Raw genomic sequence first — 21,031 nt, 5'->3', positions numbered from 1 at the left:
AATTGTTCCAAATTCTTTTACTTTTTCCATGTTCCTTGAGTAATCTAAAAGTGCTATTGATTTTCTCCACAGGCTATTAACTAAAAGATGCTTGTTTTATAAAGGAGCTGGGGAAATTGATAATAAAACAATTAAAAAGGTTTTTCCCCTCCATTTTCTTTGCCTTCAGCAGAAACCTCTCATTTGAACCATAAACCGATTAAATGAAAATCTCACTGTAGCCCTCTGGCTAGGCAGATCAACAAAGTAATCTAAATCTACCATAATCCCATTAGAAATAGCCAACAAAATATTTATTGTTTAATAATATGTCCCAGCTCCAGAGCTGTACCAGTTGAAGTCAGAACACAATTTTGAGTTTTTTCCACATTGTACCTACTAGTTTCCTGTGACGTAAACAGGGGAAAATCCTGACAATAAAGGTTAGCACTGAAATAACCTTATGCTTCCCAACTGGCTCAGTGGTAAAGAATCTGCCCGCAATGAAGGAGGTGCAGGAGATGCGGGTTTGATGCCTGGATCACAAAGGTCCCTTGGAGGAGGGTGCAGTAACTCACTCCAGTATTCTTGCCTGGAGAATCCCTGCAGACAGAGGAGCCTGGCAGGGTACAGTCCACAGGGTTGCAGAGAGGGACACGACCGAAGCGACTGAGCACGAATAAAGAAATTTGCCTCCTAATTCAAAGGCAAAACATCACACATAAATTTAACCAAGTGAATGTTTAACTCTGAATTTGGGGTTGGACCTTCAGTATATTTTAGAGTTGGATTATTAGCGATTAATCAAATCTCATGTCTATGAAAGGCAACCTGGATGAGATGACATCAGGCAAGTGTCATCCCCACCCCCATCATCTGACCCATAACTAACTTTATGCTTTGATGACTTGTCCTTGAAGTTCATGTTCTACAAAGGGTAGAATAAGAAGCATCAAGATACGGGTGGCTTGCTGTTGATAATAATGCCTGTTATCCAGTTACGACCCATCATATCACAATTAGACCAACATTTCAAGATTCTTCTGCCATGTGTGAAATTTCGTAAGACTTTCAGAGTTGCAGCACCGGGAGGCCTTTAGAGGAGCTTCTGCAGTGTACTTAGAGATGACAGACATATCCAAGCTAACAAAGAGGACATCCGAGTCATCTACACAGGCCTATATTTCCCAGTCAGGAACAGATGAGCCAGACTTTAAAGGAGATAATGAAAAATTAAAATAGTTAAGTCCCTAAGCACCTCCTGAGCTATGGATCATGTTATCAAAGAAAACAATAGACGAACTAACAGGTAAACACAGTTTTACAGCAAACATATTTTGAAAAAGAATAGAAGAGAAAGAAATACATATAAAAAAATGACAGTAGTAACAATATATGCTATTTTTGCAGCATTTTCTGTGAAATAAGTATCAATAATACATGTTATGCCATTAACTCCTGACCAAAGTCCTTATGGACTAGGAACTTTCATTATGCTATTGTACAGATTAGGAAACTGAGGCAGGAGAGATTAAGTAATTCACTGAAGGTCACAACAGCTATGACTGGTGTTATTTATGAAGACCCACATTCCAGGACTGAGAGTCCCTTGAACTGCAAGGAGATCCAACCAGTCCATCCTAAAGGAGATCAGTCCTGAGTGTTCATTGGAAGGACTGATGCTGAAGCTGAAACTCCAATACTTTGGCCACCTCATGTGAAGAGTAGACTCATTGGGAAAGACTCTGATGCTGGGAGGATTGGGGGCAGGAGGTGAAGGGGACGACAGAGGATGAGATGGCTGGATGGCATCACCGACTTGATGGGCATGAGTTTGAGTAAACTCTGGGAGTTGGTGACGGACAGGGAGGCCTGGAGTGCTGCAATTCATGGGATCACAAAGAGTCGGACACGACTGAGTGACTGAACTGAACTGAACTGAACATTCCAGTACAAGAGTATTTATCTTAACCGAGGTATCAGACTGCTTCTTCAAGAAAACGAATTTCAATTGATGACTTAAGTAGAAACAGAACTCTCTTGAACTTATTCCTGAAATGTACAGTGCGTGTGTGTGTGTGCTCAGTCAAGCCCAGCTCTTTGTGATCCCATGGACTGTAGCCCACCAGGCTCCTCTTCTGTCCATGGAATTCTCCAGGCAAGAATACTGGAGTGAGTTGCTATTTCCTTCTTCAGGGGATCTTCCCGATCCAGGAATCAAACCAGCATCTCTTGTGTCTCCTGCACTGGCAGGCGGACCATCATGCCACCTGGGAAGCCCAGGTGAGTCAATCCTGCCTCACTTAGTATTTTTCTCCTCTTTCTAGGACTGGACAAGGTTAGAGCAATTGCTGTACTTTGTTACTTTATTAATTAGTCACCTAGACTCCTTTTGTTTTCAATTGGGTGATGTATCTGAGCATCTAGGTAATACTGTTATCTGAACTAGGGAGGAAAGCAAATATTTGCCAATATTTCAAACAAAGTCTGGATCCACAAGAGACTAAATGGTGCTTTCCATGTGCAAACATTCCTAAGTGAACAGTGAACGTCAACTGATCTATGGACTTCTCTGTGGCTGCTATGGTGATGGAAGGGGCTAAGCTTGGAGAATTTGCTTCTTACCCAGACTCTCACTTTGATTAATCAACATTCCCCCATTCCTGTCACCAGTCATCACTTATCCACCATGGATCAATGATCCTGTCTTTTTTTAAACTGTACTTCTGTCTACCCACATTTCTGCCTCTGGTAATTTTCATATTGACTCAAGTCTATCTCCTGGGTGGTCCCTTTCTGCATCTCTTGTCACTCTGATATCCAGCGACACCTCACCCCAATCCCAAGGAACCAGTGCTGATGAAACACAGTGTATTGATACACAGGAGAAACAAACAGGCTTGTGAACATGCAATTCATAAAGCCATGGGGAAAAGAAATTCAGTAATGTTGGTGAATCTGTTGAATCTACTGAGAGACATGAGACAGTCTGGGGGAGAAAATTATTAAGAAGGACAATTGAGCTGAACTTTCAGGACATATATCCAGAGAATCACTCAGACACAGCAAAGCAGACATCAAACAACTTATCTTTCCATCCAGGAATCTTTGAGACTTGAGTTTGTTAAATTAGTGAACCAAATTGGAATGGATTTTCTTTTGTCCAACGTCTATCCTTTCAATATCCCTGCATGTATCAGATCTCTAGATAACATATAATAACATAATGATAATAATAATACAAAATAATGTCATTTACTTTTTCACTAGATTCAGAAAGCTAATGGATGCAATAAAGTTCTGTTATATCAAGGTTATATACTTGGAAGATTACAGGGTTGGTATTTTAAATCAATCATCCTGAGTAATAACTAACTCTCTTCTGCTGTTAAAAAGCCTTTTATAACTGTTATTAATCAAGTACCTCTGAAAAGCATGAAATATTATTTGGGACTACAATTAAAATATTGCTATTTGAAAGAAAGAATAAAAAAGAAGCTGGTAGACTTGGTAATATACTTCCTGAAAATCCAGTCAAAATAATATGCACTATTTGTTTTTAACCTCTCTTATTAGTGACTTAAAGGGGAAAAAACAAATGACTATTAACAAGATATAGGAAATTAGTTTAGATCTGAATTTCATACCATAGCTCAAAGAGTGGGCTTCCCTGGTGGCTCAGTGGTAAAGAACCTGCCTGCCAATGAGGGAGACACATGCTCGATCCCTGGGTCAGGAAGATCCCCTAGAGAAGGAAATGGCAACCCACTGCAGTATTCTTGCTTTGGAAATCCAATGGACAGAGGAGCCTGGTGGGCTAGAGTCCATGGGGTCACAAGAGAGTCAGACACGACTTAGTGACTAAACAATAAACAACAACAGTTAAAAAAAAAAAAACAGACTCATATTAATTCATTTTCACCTTGGGAGGAGTACTATTGGATTAGGAGGCATGGGAAGAAAGGAGATACAGTTGTTCCTCTGTCTCCCAGACACAGCCCCACTCCCATGCCAAAATCCCCTGAAGCTCAATTTGTGTACAACCAACACATATCCTCCCACAAACTTTAATTTAACGCTAGGTTGTATAATAGCTCATACAATGTAAATAATTGTTAATACAATGTAAATGCTATGTAAATAGTTGCCAGCTCACAGCAAATTCAAGTTTTGCTTCATGGAACTTTCCAAAAATTTTTTTTTTCGAATATTTTTGATCCATAGCGTGTTGAATCCCAGGGTTCAAAACCTACAATATGGAGGGCTGACTGTATACATTTTACTTTTCCTTGTTTGACTTTTTTTAATGCCATGTATTAATTTTCCAGATATTAAATACAGATTACTTAGTGGACATTTTACATTTTATTAGTTAGCATCTGGCAAACAAAAGAAAACAGAACTGAAATTGACATCTTATACAATGCTATATGTCAATTAAACAAGAAAACTAAACCAGAAAAAGAGATGTGTGTGAAACAGCTTTTGCAATAAAACTGTTTTCATACCCTGAAAAAAAAAACCTGAATAACTTCTTATATCTCTAACTAGAAATTCACAAAGAAAGGAAAGGAGGGTAAACCTTCATATAACCAAGGTTGCCTTTAAATCATGTCATCTTTGATTCCTAATCTCATGTGTGGCTTGCTTGCAATTCTACACACTCATTTTGAATCAGCCTATATCTACATAATTAAAATTTGGGGTCAGAATTGCCTGGATAATGTCAACTTTTCTCTTCCCCATTATATAAGGCATCAATCACCATTCTTCCCACCTCTCACTTTCCTCTCATCTAGTTAAATGTAGTGCCCACAATGAACTCAAGAAAAAGATATCATTACTAGTGATGGTTGCAAGAATTAAAAAATTATATCCTCAAATGTAAACCTGCTTTTTGAAGCTTTTAAAAGATCACCTTAGCAGCCTAAAATTTAAAAAGAACCTATTAAAGTATTCATCCTATTGCTATTGAGCTGCTCACTCGTATCTGACTCTTTGCAACCCCATGGACTGTAGCCCGCCAGGCTATTCTGTTCATGGAATTCTCAAGGCAAGAATCCTAGGGTGGGTTGCCATTTTCTTCTCCAGGGGATCTTCCTGGACCAGGGATTGAATCAATGTCCCTTGCCTGGGCAGGCAGATTCTTTACCAATGAGCTACCAGGATGCCCATATATAAAGACATGTCACAGTAATTTGTGGACACATTCAGGGAGAACTGCAGTCAGCAGAATATCTTCTTTCATTTTGTTTCATAGAAACCAACATATTCCTCCTTAAAAATTTCAGTCCCTGGTCTATTTGCAATGGCCTTCGGTCTACTTTATTTAACCTGATGTGTGGTTTCTATATTTCTTGTAAGTTTTTCAAAGTTAATAACTTTTTCTAGTTTTGTAAAATGATGAGCCTTTATCAGGTAGGTCTATCTGCTTATACCACCTATTTAATCAGAAGAGACCAACTGAAACTCTATGATTCATGAGTTCTTTTCCAAGCTGTTCCTGGCTTTACTCACCTATGTCCTAGTGAATCCTGTTGCCTTTTGCAAACACAATGATTAGATAACTCAAATGATGTGCCCTTCACTGGCTTCAGGCACTAGAAGTACTGAACAACCTGCTTCTTTCTTTGCCTTTAAACCCCTCACCTTATCCCATCCTCCACTACCAGATCAGGCCAGATCTGTTATTTACTCAAAGAAACCCAGTGCTTGCTGGATATTACCCAAATGTCTAAAGTTAAAAGTATTTTACATCACTCTTCCCAGTTCCCATTCACTGAACTCTTACTTTGAGTTTCCACTCAAGACAAACAGATTTACTTGACAGGCCTCCAAATATGCTCAATATGGACTCAGCAAACTCACTTAGCTCGGCATCCATTTATCTAGGATATTCCTTCCTTCTTCACCTCTTTTCAACCTGCTTCTCTGCATACTAAAATTCCACCTTTCTTTAAGGCCAATGTCAAATGTGAGCTTTTTTTACAAACCTGTTTCTGATTTGCTCAATAAGAATGAACCTCTCTTGGAGCATCTTTCTGATCCTCCAATACTCACAGTCAACCTTGTCTTATTGCTTAGTCACATAATCCATCCTCTTCTTAGATTCTAAGTTCCTGGAGGAACAACAGTTTATTCTTCTCTGTACAAACCAAAGTATTAATGTCACGTACTGTGTCTTTCACACAGGAGGGACTCAACCAAAACTGACTGAATAAATAAATAATGGAGGTGTAGACAAGCTATTATTTAGTTGAAAACTTTTACAAGAGATTCTGATTCCATTTTGGAGAAGCCTAGGTCAGTGTCTAAATTATCTTACTTGTATCTCTCTAAACAGGGTATGGATTTATATATGCAAGTGCCATACTAGCATTTCTTAAACAAAAAATAGAAAAAGGTTTTTTTACATTATTGTTTTCTTCAAAGAAAATAGAAATTATTCAAGACATCAGATTTTTCACTTATTTTGAGGATCTTTGCAAAGAAAAAAGGTATTTTGAAGCAGTAAACATGATATAGCCATCTGTTTGGGTTTTCTCCCGCCAACTCAGCTAAGGGAAATCTTACTTCATATTGGCTAAATTGCTGGCATGACTTTTAAAGATAAAATGATTTGCGAAACTGAAAACGCAAAGCTGCCCATATTTTCACCACTGTGTGTACAGATTTTGAACAAACATAATTAATGATTCACTTTTAAAAATTCAGTAGAACACAGTTAACCTAAGTCTCATAAAACATGTTTAATGTTCATATTATGAGAAAACCATGTTTATATCATACTTTAAAGATGTGAGTGGACATGAAGTAATTCATGGCTTATAGGAGCAGTCTTTTAACTTGCCTTTCTCCTTTTCATTCAATCCTTCAACATATTAATTAAAATGTCTATTAAATGCCCGGCAATATACTAGCACAGAAATACACAGTGAACTTATTAAGACAGAATCTGTGTATAAATTTTACTTATATATAGTCCTTTTTTACACAAAATGTAATAGTTTCTGGACTGAAGCCTTAAAACCAGTTCTTCTGCTTAGAGTTCGTAAATTTTGCTAATAGCATCATTTCTCTCCCATGGTTTGAAGCCACAGGATTACCAAGGTCCTCAATATTTGTCACACTTTCAACTATAGGCACTAAATTCAGTCTTTTTATACTTTAAGGCATTACAAAATATCTTGATTCTGCTTTGTGTTTTTATTTTTTTTAACACCAAAAACATTTTATATTGGATTATAGCCAATTAACAATGTTGTTAATGTTGTTTCAGGTGAATAGTGAAGGGACTCAGCCATACATATACATGTATCCTATCTGTTCTCTCCCAAACGCCCCTCCCATCCATGCTGACACATAACATTGAACAGAATTTCATGTGCTATACAGTAGATTTTTTGTTGGTTATCCATTTTAAATATAGTAGTGTTTACATAACCTTCCCCAAATCCTTAACTATCCCTTTCCCCCAGCTATCATGAGTTTGTTTATTAAGTCTGTGAGTCTCTTTCTGTTTTGTCAGTAAGTTCATTTGTCTCATTTCTTTTTAGAGTCCACATATAATCTTGGTTCTGCTTCTTAAGTTTATCACTTATCTAATCAAGGACTGGTGACTCTAACTGACTTTTGAGGCAGTATACAAAACTGTCCCAACCTCATTTTCATATCTTAATGTTTTTTTTTCAAACCTGCACACCCAGCTTCATTCAAATTCGGTTATTTATTGTCTCAAAATACTCCACCAATTTTCTCTTCTGTATAGTATTTATTCAAGATATTCTTCCCCATGACCTACTCTTCTTTCCCTACACAATCACAGAAATTCTAACTTCCTTCAAGAAATACCTTAAATAATAATTTTTCTATTAAGTTTTAAAGGATTCTCACGTTTGAGCTTTTCATCTCTGGAAACCCGTATTTCATCATTTGTATTTTCTAAGGAACTCCCACATTCTGCTTCACCTTGTCCACTAGGTTACATGATCCTAAGGCAGAGGTAGCTTTGTTTGCCAGTGCTTAGAGATGGTGCTTAAAACTTTTACTTGATTATTGGTATCCTGATTACAAATCTTTCTCCAAATCCTACATAACTTCTACGTCTTTTACTGAAATATGATGAGTGACCAACCTGGTTTCCATATCATCCAGAAGGCCAAAACCCAGTGAAGGAAAGGGACTCTCTCTGGTGCTTTAGTATGAGCCACCACAGACCTTTCATCCTATCTGTGTATTTCATTTATTAATAATTTGCTTCTTTACTTACTCTTCCGTTTTTATGTTTTTCTCTTTCTCCTACTGTCTCTACTGCTCCTTATTAGGCAAACAGTGATTTCTCTGGCATTTTGCTTATTTCTGCGAGTAGCATTCAAGGAATAAACTTTTCTGACTCCTGGGATATGCTATAAAAACTGATAATTGCATTTCTAGGCTATTGCTAATCTCTATACTAACCTCCAAAGTCTGTGGAGAAAAAGAAAATGAAGAGAATTCAAACCGAATTTCAGTGTTCATTTTTAAAATTCTCAAATGAGTTGTCAGTCAACTTAGGTGGCATTAAAGGGGGAGGAAACAGCCAAATAACTAAAGCTAATAGAATGCATGTGTGTTCATGTATATATATATCTCTCAATCTACTACATAAGTTAAAAGAAAATGATATACTTCTATAGCTTCCTTAAGCAGTTTTTCTTTATAATTCTGTTCCCTTTCATGGAGTCTTCCATAAATGAATGAAGGCTTGAAAAGAAAACAGAGATGAATCTATGCTGAAAATTATTATAAGTACATTTTTTTTTTCCTGCAGAAAAGTTTTCCCAATAGCTGTACTTTTCTTAGGTTTTATTTATACCCATGACTTTTTGATAGAAGACAATGGCTTTCCCAATAAATGTCCCTTTTGAAATATGGAGTAAATTAAAAATAATAACTGCAGTGAAACTGTAGATTATTTAGAGTGGATGGGTAGAAAACCACTTACCCCCAGTTGCCACAGTGATTTCACGTAGGAAATGGCCATAAAATGGAAAATCGAAGGACAGATTCACTCTCTGCAAGGAACAACAACCAGAAAAGAAAATCAATAATGTGCATAACAGTAAATGTAAAATGAAGAGCCTTCTACCTAAAAAAAAAAAAAAAAAAGCTTCTACTTTGCACCACTATCATTGTAGCTGACTTTTAGAATATGAATCTTGGAAGGAAATAAAGAAATTTTACCCTCTGATAATTAAATGTTGCAAATATGTGAAAAAAATAAAGTTGGGCTGTTATTATCTGTTAATCTGTTCTTCACTTCCAAAGGGAATCTGAAAGTTTCAGCTCTGAATCAAGCTATTCTCTTTAACATCACCACTACCTTTCAGTTGTCCACTACAAAGCAGGTCAACCATCATGACCAACAATTTATTTAGGGTTATTTTTTGTTTGATTAATCTTCTCCAAAATAGTAGAGCATGTTATCTGTTAAGTTTTACTGAATAAAAAGTAAAAATATTTTTATTTTAGGCAATTATATAGTCAACTTATCTTCTGTATAGAACAAAAGGCAGTTTTGTGGAACAAGATACTTTGCACCTACAGATCTAAACCTGCAGATATTTTTCTTTTTCAGATTGTGATAAACTCCCCTGGTTCAGTATACAAATGACCCTTGAACATGGGTTTGAACTGTATTGGTCAGTTCCACTTATAACATGTTTTTGTTGTTTTTTCTTTTTTTCTTCCCCAATAATATAGTATCTGTGTTTTCATTAGACAGATCTTTCAATTATTGAAGTGTTGAGAAAAGTTTGATTAGAGATCAAAGTATGAAATCAAAAGGACTAGGGTTTGAGTCCTGATTCTATCCTGCCCTTGGGTGAGTCATCCATTAATTCCTTTGCTTTTGAGACAGAGGTACCACTGTGTGGATTTTCAGCTGGGTGAAGACTGGCAGCCCTAGCCCCAGTGTTGTTTGAGAGCAACCGCTTTATGTGCACTTCTAAAGGCATGCGATACCAAGAATTTTAAAATGCTGGTTACTAGAAAGCTACTTTTACTTTGTAGAGAGGAAAACTGGAGAGACCAAGGAATAAAGTTCATAAACTTTGCCCCTCTTTTTTTCTAAAAGAAGATCTGAAGCTTTGGAAATATATATATTTATAATATATCTTATTATCATATATTATACATACATATGTATAGGAAGATAAAAAACAAGACACAAAAAGCAAAGAGAAAGAAATCGTAGATTTTTCATTTGTTTGAAATAATATGAATCAGATTTATTATTATTAGGAAGGAAATAAGGAAAAAACAGTGAACTATAACAAAGATGATCAACTGAAATAAAAAGATCTATAGGGAAATTAATTGGCTGATTTAGAGCCCAATAGAATGTACAAACCACCTATAATAAAAGGCTATTATGTTAAAATTCAACAATTTCAATATTATATCTCTCCCAACATACAAGTTAAAAAAATAGAGAAGTATAGCTAGATTGAATTTGGCTCTTTCCGATTGTGCAAATGACTGCTTTCTATATCCATCAGAGATTCCTAATGACTTATTTGGCATGATATTAATCATTTAAAATTTACAGTGACTTTCAATTAGTTTTTTTCCCTTTCCTTTCTAACGAAAGCTGCATCTTCAGAAGGGTTTATCTTCATTTTTTTATTTTATGCTGACTAATGGGAACAACAAAACCTATTTTTATAGCACTGACTGAAATGAGTGGTTACTAACAACCCTAAAATAAAAGCTTCAGTGGCAAAATCATATATCTCAAAGAAGACATTTGACACAGTTTTATAAAGGCACTTGCTCTAGTATATTGTTCTCCATCACTCTAATTTTTTCCATGCCATGGGGAAATTGGAAAATTTATAGTCCTTTGGCATTCTCACTTCCAGAATAAGAGTTTGGTTTAAACATCTATCACTAACAAGCTATCAATTACTACCAAAGATGAACCAGAAGAATATGACAATTTCTCTGCCACAACAAATATTTAAATATTTTTAGAATCAAACTGAGATAAACAAATACATAAGTTAAAGACTATTTTTGATAGTAAGTTCTCACAGAAAAAATTGCTAATATATTATCCTGAAGCACAATATCAATGATTGAAATGTCTCCCTGTTTACTGTCTAAATGACCAGCTTACCTTAGTTATCACCAAGGTCTGCTTTGCACTAATATCAATGACAATTAATAAAGGTGTTACCTTCTCCATAGTTGTGAAATCTACCCTTTTCTCTCCAGGTACTACTGACACCCTTCCCTAAGTGTAGGTCACTTTTATCTCAATAACTTGCTTACAGGTGTCTTGGTTCCATTTTCCTTGGAATTTTTTTCTTTATACTATCTAGAATATCACTCCCCAATCCAAATCTTTCAATCTAGAATCCCATTGACCCTGGAATCACGCAAAAATAGTGAAAATGAGTTTTAAGACCCACCACTAATTGGTCTCAGCTATCTTATAGTTCTACCTTCACGTTCTCTACACTGGCCAGCCTTCTAGAACAACTTTTACTTCCTTGAAACTGCCACCCTTAATCATGGGCTCTGGTTCTTCAACATGATGTCTCTTTTGACTGTAATGATCTCTCAACCTAGGTTGGCCATGGCTCCCATATTCTTCAAGCCCTGGCCTAGTTTCCTTGGTACCCTAAACCTGACATAAGGACTTAGAGCACATGGTTTGTTTGGAAGGTGATCCTAGGAAGCATGTGCTAAAGAAATGGGTAAAGTGAGACATGGAAAAGAGAAAAACCAGTAACAGTTACTGGATGTGTTACCACTATAGCCATGTCTCCCTTGGAGACCTTCTGGGAAAAGTAGGGAAAACATAACTCAGAATCATCTCATTGGAGGTTAGGAGGCTGGGATATTGATCCATCCACTCCGATCTCCTGTTGATCGACAGCAGGCAGATGATTCTCTCCTTCCCCAGGATTACTCTCAGGCAGAAAGAAGAGACATAGCACTTGAGTTGGGATGTTAGCTAGTATCCTAGAAACCACCTCCCATAGTTTCAGTTTTCAGTGAGCTCAGGGAGGCAGAAGGGATGTGAGGCAAAGTATCAAGAGGGACCACAAAGTGTCACATCCTCAGAGTCCTACCATTACTTCTTGCAAAGTTACACCTCCTACCGTATCTCACCACGAATTCTCTCTATATGCATGTACACAGGAAACAATCACACGGGGTTCAGATTTTAACTGCTTCAAAGTGAAACTAACTCAGCATCAGAGTAGTTAAGAATGGCCCAAAGTGTCAGTCGCTCAGTCATGTCAGACTCTTTGCAACCTCGTAGACTCTTCAGCCCGCCGGGCTCCTCTGTCCATGGAATTCTCCAGTCAAGAACACTGGAGTGGGTAGCCATTTCCTTCTCCAGGGAAGAATGGCCCAAGGGGGATACCAAAACTTGAACCCAGATTTGAAAGACAACAAAGGCAATGCTCTTAATTACTGAAATATTGAAAGTAAAGTAATAAGGGGTATCACACTTAATGGCAAATTTCTGAAAATTATCATCCCTCTTTACAAAACATATAGACACAGACACACAGAGCAACACATCCACACAAGTTATTAAAACAAACAGAAATGATTAAGCGCTAGGATTTTATGGGACTCTTTGAAGCTAAATTATTATATATTCTATATAATTACCCCTGGGTAATTGGATCATTATTGCTTCCTTCCCTGGTAGCTCAGATAGTAAAGAATCTGCCTGCAATGCAGGAGACCCAGGTTTGATCACTGGGTTGGGAAGATCCCCTGGAGAAGGAAATGGCAACCCACTCTAGAATTCTTGCCTGGAGAATCCCATGGACAGAGGAGCCTGATGGGCTACAGTGGTTACGGTTCCTGGGGTTGCAAAGAGTCAGACATGATTGAGAAACTTCTACTTTCACATTCTTTTCATGGTATATAAAACTGGTATTTGGTGAAGCCAAAGGAGAGTTTTATTTATTCATTCATTCATTCATTCGTGTAGTCAGAAATCATCGATTCAACACCTTATCTATACCAGGCACTAAATCCAGGACTGGGCCTCAAAGAGTAAGGCCCAACCAGTTTCTTCCTTCAAGGAGTTAAGAAGGTGATGCAGGAGAGCAACATGGAAGAAGAAACTAATAGGACCAGGCAGGAGCAGAGTAAGGACCTGAAGAGGACACCTCACCCAGAGGAGATGCACTGAAGCTCTGCAAAGGGGATTACCAGACACTAGTCAGATGAGGCCTGAAGGCATGGGAGTGAAAAGGATGCGTAAAAATATATGTAGGAAGTAAAACTGGAAGGATCATAATTAACTGGACATAAAGTTGGACTTCCCAGGTGGTTCCAATGGTAAAGAATCTGCTGGCCAATGCAGGAGATGTAGGAGACTCCAGTTCGATTCCTGGGTTGGGAAGATCCCCTGGAGAAACAAATGGCAACCTACTCCAGTATTCCTGCCTGGAAAATCTCATGAACAGGGGAGCCTGGAGGGCTATAGTCTGTGGGGTCACAAAGAGTCAGACACGACTGAGAACACACATACACAAAAGTTGGGAATGAGGGAGAGAAGTCTAGAATAAAGGACAGGTTTCTAGCTAGGTGACTGGTGGACCATAATCCACTAACTGAGATGATGAATACAGGAAGAAGAGTTATTTTGGTTAGGTGTAAGAAGACCTGCTGTGTCACTAACTGATTACACATCCTTTAACCACATCATTAAAATTTTTTAGAACTTGACTATGCAACAAAAACTCTTCTGCAACCAGAAAGGTAAACAAAATCCTGGACAACATCAGAAAAAGCCACTGCAAACAAGAAGAAGCATAATATTGAAATTTACTTGATTTAATTGATGTACATGATACAAATGGTGAATATTTTCCTATTTTGGACCTCACCCCATAAGAAATATCTAAGGTGAAAGAAGGGCTTCACAGGTGGCTCAGTGGTAAAAAAATCTGCCAGCCAATGCAGGAGACACAGGTTCAATCCCTAGGTCAGGAAAATCCCCTGAAGGAGGAAAATAGCAACTTACTCTAGTATACTTGCCTGGAGAATCCCATGGACAGAGGAGCCTGGTGGGCTACAGTTCACCGAGTTGCAAAGAGTCAGATATGACTGAGCAACTGAGCATGCATGCACACGCACACAACATAAAAGGAAGAAGTGTTTAGAAAATTGTCGTGTAAAGACAGTAAATTAATTAATAGAGCAAAATGTAACATAAAAACTCAAAAGTGAAACTGTAAAAAGCATGTGTGACATAAATAAAATCAACTGAATTTGCTAATTCCTTATACTTGGCAGAAAGCTAACTATTTGACAGGAGAGGTGTCATAATTCTGAGACAGGCATAAGAAGTATCACATGGGGGAGAAGAAACTTGGGAGGCGTTCTTTGAAAAGCTTGTAGAAGTATATAAATAGGTGCTAGGTGGTGGGCTGCAAATTTACAGCAGGTACAGACACATATGACTGTGAGTTTTGAAACCGAATCATGCTCTTCTACAACTTGCCCCGTGGAGTCACTGTGGGGAATACACTATCAGAGGAAATTAGGGCCACATTAATAGATTTCCTTTTTTTTCAGCCATGCCACGCAGCTTGTGGAATCTTAGTTCTTCCACCAGGGACGGAACGCAAACCCCTGCTTTGGAAAGGGGGGGGTCTTAACCACTGGACCATCAGGGAAGTCCCTCTTATAGATTACTAAGTACGTCCACATCTCTTATTGCTTCTGTTACATATTTTTCTTATGCCTGTTGCCATCTGGTTTCTAATTATTATGATCTCTGCTAATTATTTTTTAATAATACAAGAATTATAATCCTATGTAAACACTGCTTCAGTTTTACTTGTTTGCCTATTTCTCAATGGTATTACGAAGATAAATTAATTAATCAATGCTTTCAAGACCTTGAAGACAGAAACCTCCTAATAAGAGTTAAAGAATCTGAAGTGGGTGCATTTATAATCCTAAAAACCAGTGAGAAAGCCATTCATAAAAAATGCCTTTTGTTTTAAGACAGCTTCTTATTTACAGGAGTAAAGTTACACTCTTATGGTTCCCTAGCCTCCATTGCATCTTTATAAGGTATAATCCTGATGAAAGCAGCCTGTGGGGGAAAAAATTAGCAATAACTAATCTTTTAGTGGAGAAGGAAATGGCAACCCACTCCAGTATTCTTGCCTGGGAAATCCCATGAAGCCTGGCGGGTTACAGTCCATAGGGTCACATAAGAGTTGGACACAACTTAGCCACTAAACAACAATAACAAGCTCTTAGTAATTGCTGATCTCACAAGTTCATGACAGCAACGAGTCCAGAGAATATAGCCGGTGTCCATTTATTTAAGAATAAATTCATGGGTTAATTGTTAATTTCTATACATGTATTTGAACATGCTATTTTTAATCATTCAAATAATTTCACGTTTGCGGGGCACGTGTTTGTATCTTGAAGCTATTAAATAGGTGGGATGATGATGGTGATGATTGACAAAGTGAGATTTGCATTAATTTTTCCAAAAAATTAGGCCAAGTAAATTGGAGTCATAGCATTTTTAGTTTGTTTACTGATGTCAAGTATTAATAATAACTTGATGCCAAATATTATTAAGTATTATATTAATAACTTAGGGAGGAGTTGAAAATTTAAAGAAAAAAATACATGCTGTTTTATTTACATGGCTATTTCTAATGATACTGGCTTTCATCCAAAATACCTGAATAAATGACCAAATGACACCTGGACCTTCATAAGCACTGAGTCAATGGAGTCAATGATGGTTAACATTGTATTATGTACCTGAAGGGTTTAGCACAGCAAAAGTTCCTTAAAACTAGTTTCCTAAATAATAACAGTTCCTTATCTGATTTCTAATAAGGAGATGGAAATGATTTGATATATGTTGTTTCTAATAGCAATGGAGGCAAATTGCTTTTGTAATAGAATCACATCACAATTAGACATTATGTTCCACAGAAACATTATGATGGCTTCATTTTTGTCATACTGAAATGATCATAACTAGTGTATTTACTGGTGTTATAAGAATGGAATTAGCTTTTAATGTGTCGGACATTATTCTAAGTATTTTGCCTGCATTAGGCAAGTATGAACGCTAAAACTAGGTGAGAGTATGACAAGAAAGAAGATGTTTTGTATGCACAGAGTATCTCCTCCAAAGATACTTAGTAATTAGAAAAGGAAAAATAGTAAGTTTACAGCAAAGAAACAAAATCGGGTAGACATCACCTTAAGCAGGTGATCAAAGTTAACACTGCTGGTAAGGAGATGTGACGGCATCAGGTACCTCCTGATGTATGCATGATGATGGACAAAATTCCATTCCCTGGGTATTCTTTTTTTTTTCTCCCACACTGTGTATCCTGTGGGATCTTAGTTCCCCCACCAGGGATGGATCCCGGGTCCTGGGCAATAAGAGCCTGCATGTTAACCACTGGACTGCCAGGGAAGTCCCTCCCCTAGTATTCTTGCCAAAAATAGAGACCCATATTTAACCATGAAGAAGCAGTAGACAAACCCCAAATCAAGATCACTGTACAGAGACTGATGAAGACTCTTCAAAATGTCAAGTTCATGAAAGATAAAGAAAGACAGAAAATATGTCATAGACTGGAGGAGGTGCGATGAGGAGATTTGACAAATAAATGCCATGTGGGTCCTATATTGGATTCCAGATAGGAATAAGGATAGTTTGGGGACAGTTCACAAAAGGTGAATATAGCATGTAGATTAGTTAAGAGTATTACACCAATGGTAATTTCTTGGTGTTGGAAATTATACCATGAATATATAAAGTGTTACTACTTGGGGACGCTTGTTGAAAGCTATATGGGAACTCTCCAATAATTTTTCCAAGTTTATTTATAAGCCTTAAATTATTTCAAAACAAAACATTACAAGCTGTTCAGTCACTCAGTAATATGTAACTCTTTGTGACCCCATGGACTGCAGCACACCAGGTTTCCCTTCACCATCTCCTGGAACTTGCCCAAATTCATGACCATTAAGCTGGTGATGCCATCCAACCATCTTGTCCTCTGTCATCCCCTTCTCCTCCTGCCTTCGATCTTGCCCAGCATCAGGGTCTTTTCCAATGAGTCGGCCCTTCGCATCAGGTGGGCAAAGTATCAGAGCTTCAGCTTCAGAATCAATTCTTCCAATGAATATTCAAGATTGATTTCCTTTAGGACTGACTGGTTTGATCTCCTTGATCAAACTTTATAAGAAAGGAAAACTAATAAGTTCAAAGCACCAGAAGCAGTAGAGCCAGGATTTCAATCCAAACATGCTTGACTCTAAACTCCTAAATCTTGCCCACTACAGGATATCATTCTCTCTCCCTTATACTAGGTGATCCTTTTCCTACCTATCATCACATCTTCTATAGCCATTTCCTACCTGGTACTCTTAACATTGTCAGTGACTGATGTTTTTGTTCTCAGTAAACTTTAAAATTTAATAACAGTGGAAATAGAAAGCTCCCAGATGCCTGAGGCTAAAGCCACACATGCAAAAAGAAAATTGGAGGAAGGTACAGAGCAGTCTCCTCTGATGAACTCACAGGGACTAGAGTAGTAGTGCTGGGCTGGATGCAGCCGTCCTGAGCTGCACACCACTGAGGTCTGATGGCAGCATGGTGGTCTCTTCCCACCGGATGATGGGAACAGCCTCAACTACTCATTTTGCACATTTGAGGATTAGATGCTTCCACTTCTTATCTGCCAAGGATAGACCCAAGGGCCTGTTTTCTAAACTTACACAGCATTTATTTATTTATTTTACATTTGTCAATGATAATAACCTTTCATTGGTTTATTCACCTATTTGACAAATATTCACTTAAAAAAGTAACATAAACTGAAAGATATAAATATGAGTATATGGGCTTCCATGGTGGCTCAGATGGTAAAGAATCTGCCTGCGATGCGGGACACCCAGGTTTGATCCCTGGATCTGGCTGATCCCTGGGGAAGGGAATGGCTACCCACTCCAATATTCTTGCCTGGAGAACTCCGTGGACAGAGGAGCCCAGAGTCCACAGGGTCACAAAGAGTCAGATATGACTGAGTGACCAACACTTCTCAATTTGATATACATGTATATGTATGTAGACAGATAGAAAGATTTAAATTAACAAGTTTCCACAACAAGTAACTACCAGAGAGAGAAAATGTACTATGGAAGGCATTTCCATGGGGCAATGCAAGCAATGCAAGCTTCTTTTGATATATCCTAAAGTAAGATCCTGCTTCTAGGCCATAAATGAGCTGAGTATTTGCCAGAAATAAAATAGCTGCCGTGGGCAGGATGCTTCACACCACTTTTTTCATGTGGAATTTTTACAAAATGGAATTTTAAACAAACTCTCACTCTTGCAGGGGAGTGAACAGGATATGGGTCGTTAATCCAGTGACTGAAAACACTGGAAACCTAATTAAAAGATCAAATTGTTCAGGAAAAGGGGCTAATCAATATGCAAATATACAGGCAAGGGAGTGGCTCCTTTCAGAAATAAAGCCCATCAATTGAATCGATTTTCTGGGTTAGAAATTCTAACTGCTTCAGCACTTTTTTGTAACAGAGAACTTAATTAATCCTGCATATTGAATGACACTGCATGGGGTTACATGTAAATGAGAAAAACAACATATAAACATTTTGCAGTTACCCAATGCTTGTTCATATGAACTTGAGATTGAGTGAACATCATATCTTTTGATCTCTTACACTTCATGGTTCCCAGTAACACTTGGCTTATGGTTGCCTGCCTATACTTGCACGTTTTGAGAATTATTCAAATTAGTTATGTGACTGTTTACCATTCAGGGAGAGTGCAGAGCATAAGTCTGTTTAAGGACACAGAGGGTAAGAAAAAACAGGATTTTATAAAGGAGCCCTGGGAGGGTCGGTGGGGGAGGGGAGACCCAGAGGTCACATCTGGATTTTCCACACCGCTCGGAGAACAAGGCAGGAATTCTACCAGGCTTCTCCAACCTGAGTGTGCACGGCAATCACTTAGGGTTCTTGTTAAAAATAGACTCTGCTGCCGGATAGTGGTGGGTAGGAGGAGGGAACTAAAATTCTGCATTTCTAACAAGCTCCCAGTGCTCCTGAGGCTGCCCCAGAAACCCCACTTGGAAACTCAAGAGTTTGTGTCATATAAATGGTCTTTGAAACTCTAAAACAGTGCTGTAAGGAAGCTTTGACAAGCGTGAAATGGGTTAAAAGGATAAATAGACTTGATTCTGGATAACATCATCTCACTTTGCCTGTTAGCACTCATCTGACCTGAAATTTTCCATTTAAGGCAGGAAAGGATAGAGATACCTCCTAGCGGAGCACCTTTAAAGTAATGATTTGCAAAAGCTCTTTGCAGCCTCAGTACACCGGAGGACAAGGACATGGTGGCTACTTCCTTGACCAGTGACCCTCAAACAGGGCAGGACAGGAAATGTATTCCTATGAGCTTATCCTTGACAGTTTGAAAATGCCCTTGCTTGTCTCAGTGGATCACAATCTGTCCTCCCTTCTTTCCTGTCACTGGAAAATGATTGTTTTAGAGTTAAAACTTCTGTATGACAGTGATTAGTATCAATCCTAACAGTCATCTAGAGCAGCCAGGACTTAAGCATAGTACAAATGTTATTAATAAATCATTCCATTCTAGTGAAAATCTTAGAAAGTAGGTACTATCATCATTCCCATTTTACAGCTGAGGGAAATGATTAACATCAAGTAAAATCGCTTTAAGTTACCCGGCTTTTAGCTGCAAACGTGGGGACTCTCGTGCAGGCAGCCTGCTTCTAAGTAGACATGCTTATACACTCTATCAAGCTGCCCCTCAGCTGACACTGAAACAGCTTGAAACATGGACCAGCTTAAATGGGTTTTGCTCCCTTACATCAGGCTGTTGAATAGTCAAAACCTGGGTTACTTTACAGAAACAGCAGTGTCATGTGCAAGATAGGAACTGGTGTCTCCAGACCTGCCCTGAACCAGGAAACTTCAATCTACGGATCTCAAAGAACAGGTAAGTTGCCAGCGGAGCCCTTCACAAATGAATGAGAGGTCTTCAGCTTCCAGCAGCACAGTAACTGGGGACTAGCCAATCGGCTTCCAAATTTGAAATTCCTCTGACCCCTGCAAGGTCGCCACAACCTTGAATCTCAGAGACAGGTTTGAGCCTTGCCTGTCTCCCTGCAGGTCAGCCTCTCAATAAAGCCCTCTTCTTTCTCAAACACGTGCGTCACAGTATTGGTTTCTATGCACATCAGGCAGGGTATTAGGATTTGGAATTCAGTGCAGGCAAATCTCAGCAGAAAGGTGACTAAATCATTCAAAACTTGACCACAGGTTGAAATGAAAATTTAGGCCAGGTCCAATTTTAACTCTTCATCCTGCTCCACTAACATCCCCTCTTTTATTTTATTCTTTTAACTTTTTATTTGGAAATAAATTCAAATGAAAGTTACAATAATCCAAAGAGTCTCCTATATCTTTTAGGCAGATTCACTGGTTTTTAATGTTTTGCCACGGTGGCCAACTTTTGGATTTTTCAAAAGCAAAATAAGTAAATTGACGCCTCTCAACACAGCTTCCAAGAGCTGCTCCTTTATCCACCCTACCCATGTCTACAGCTGGTCCTGCAGGGATCAGACTCAAGTAGCTAAACTCAGCCTGTCTATCAGGAGTGAAACTTACTTGACATTTTGTCTCGGACACTGGCTGCATAACAAGAAATTCCTGGCAATTTATCACTCATTGAGAGTGACTAAAAGTGTTCTACTTCTGGTCCCACTGGCATAGGAATAGAGCATCTTCAGTGAGGAAAGGATGAGACACCTTCGTTCTGGGGCTGGAATTTCAGGCACGACACATGTTCTGATGGGAAGCCAATTTATAAACAAACAGTGTGCGATCTTGGCTATTTCACCTAGAGTAATCATCCACCTAAGTCATAGGCTACAATTTAGTATGAAGAAATGGACAAAAATAAAGTTACCGAAAACAGACACAA

The 21,031-nt window shown here is 38.2% G+C and overlaps 1 protein-coding gene across 3 annotated transcripts in view; it reads right to left on the bottom strand.

Annotated features, from left to right (window-relative positions):
• PLXDC2 (plexin domain containing 2) overlaps window positions 1–21,031 on the bottom strand; it is a 423,511-nt gene that overhangs the window by 183,520 nt on the left and 218,960 nt on the right. For all 3 annotated transcript variants that reach the window (XM_020911626.2, XM_020911627.2, XM_070472041.1), the window contains exon 4: window positions 8,963–9,032. In XM_020911626.2, the coding sequence (XP_020767285.2) occupies window positions 8,963–9,032 (70 nt within the window). The remainder of the gene's footprint in view (window positions 1–8,962; window positions 9,033–21,031) is intronic.

This window comes from Odocoileus virginianus, chromosome 9 (assembly GCF_023699985.2).
Source record: "Odocoileus virginianus isolate 20LAN1187 ecotype Illinois chromosome 9, Ovbor_1.2, whole genome shotgun sequence".
Taxonomy (NCBI): Eukaryota; Metazoa; Chordata; class Mammalia; order Artiodactyla; family Cervidae; genus Odocoileus; species Odocoileus virginianus.
Note: the sequence above shows the minus strand (reverse complement) of the source record. Positions and strands in the feature narration are given on the sequence as shown.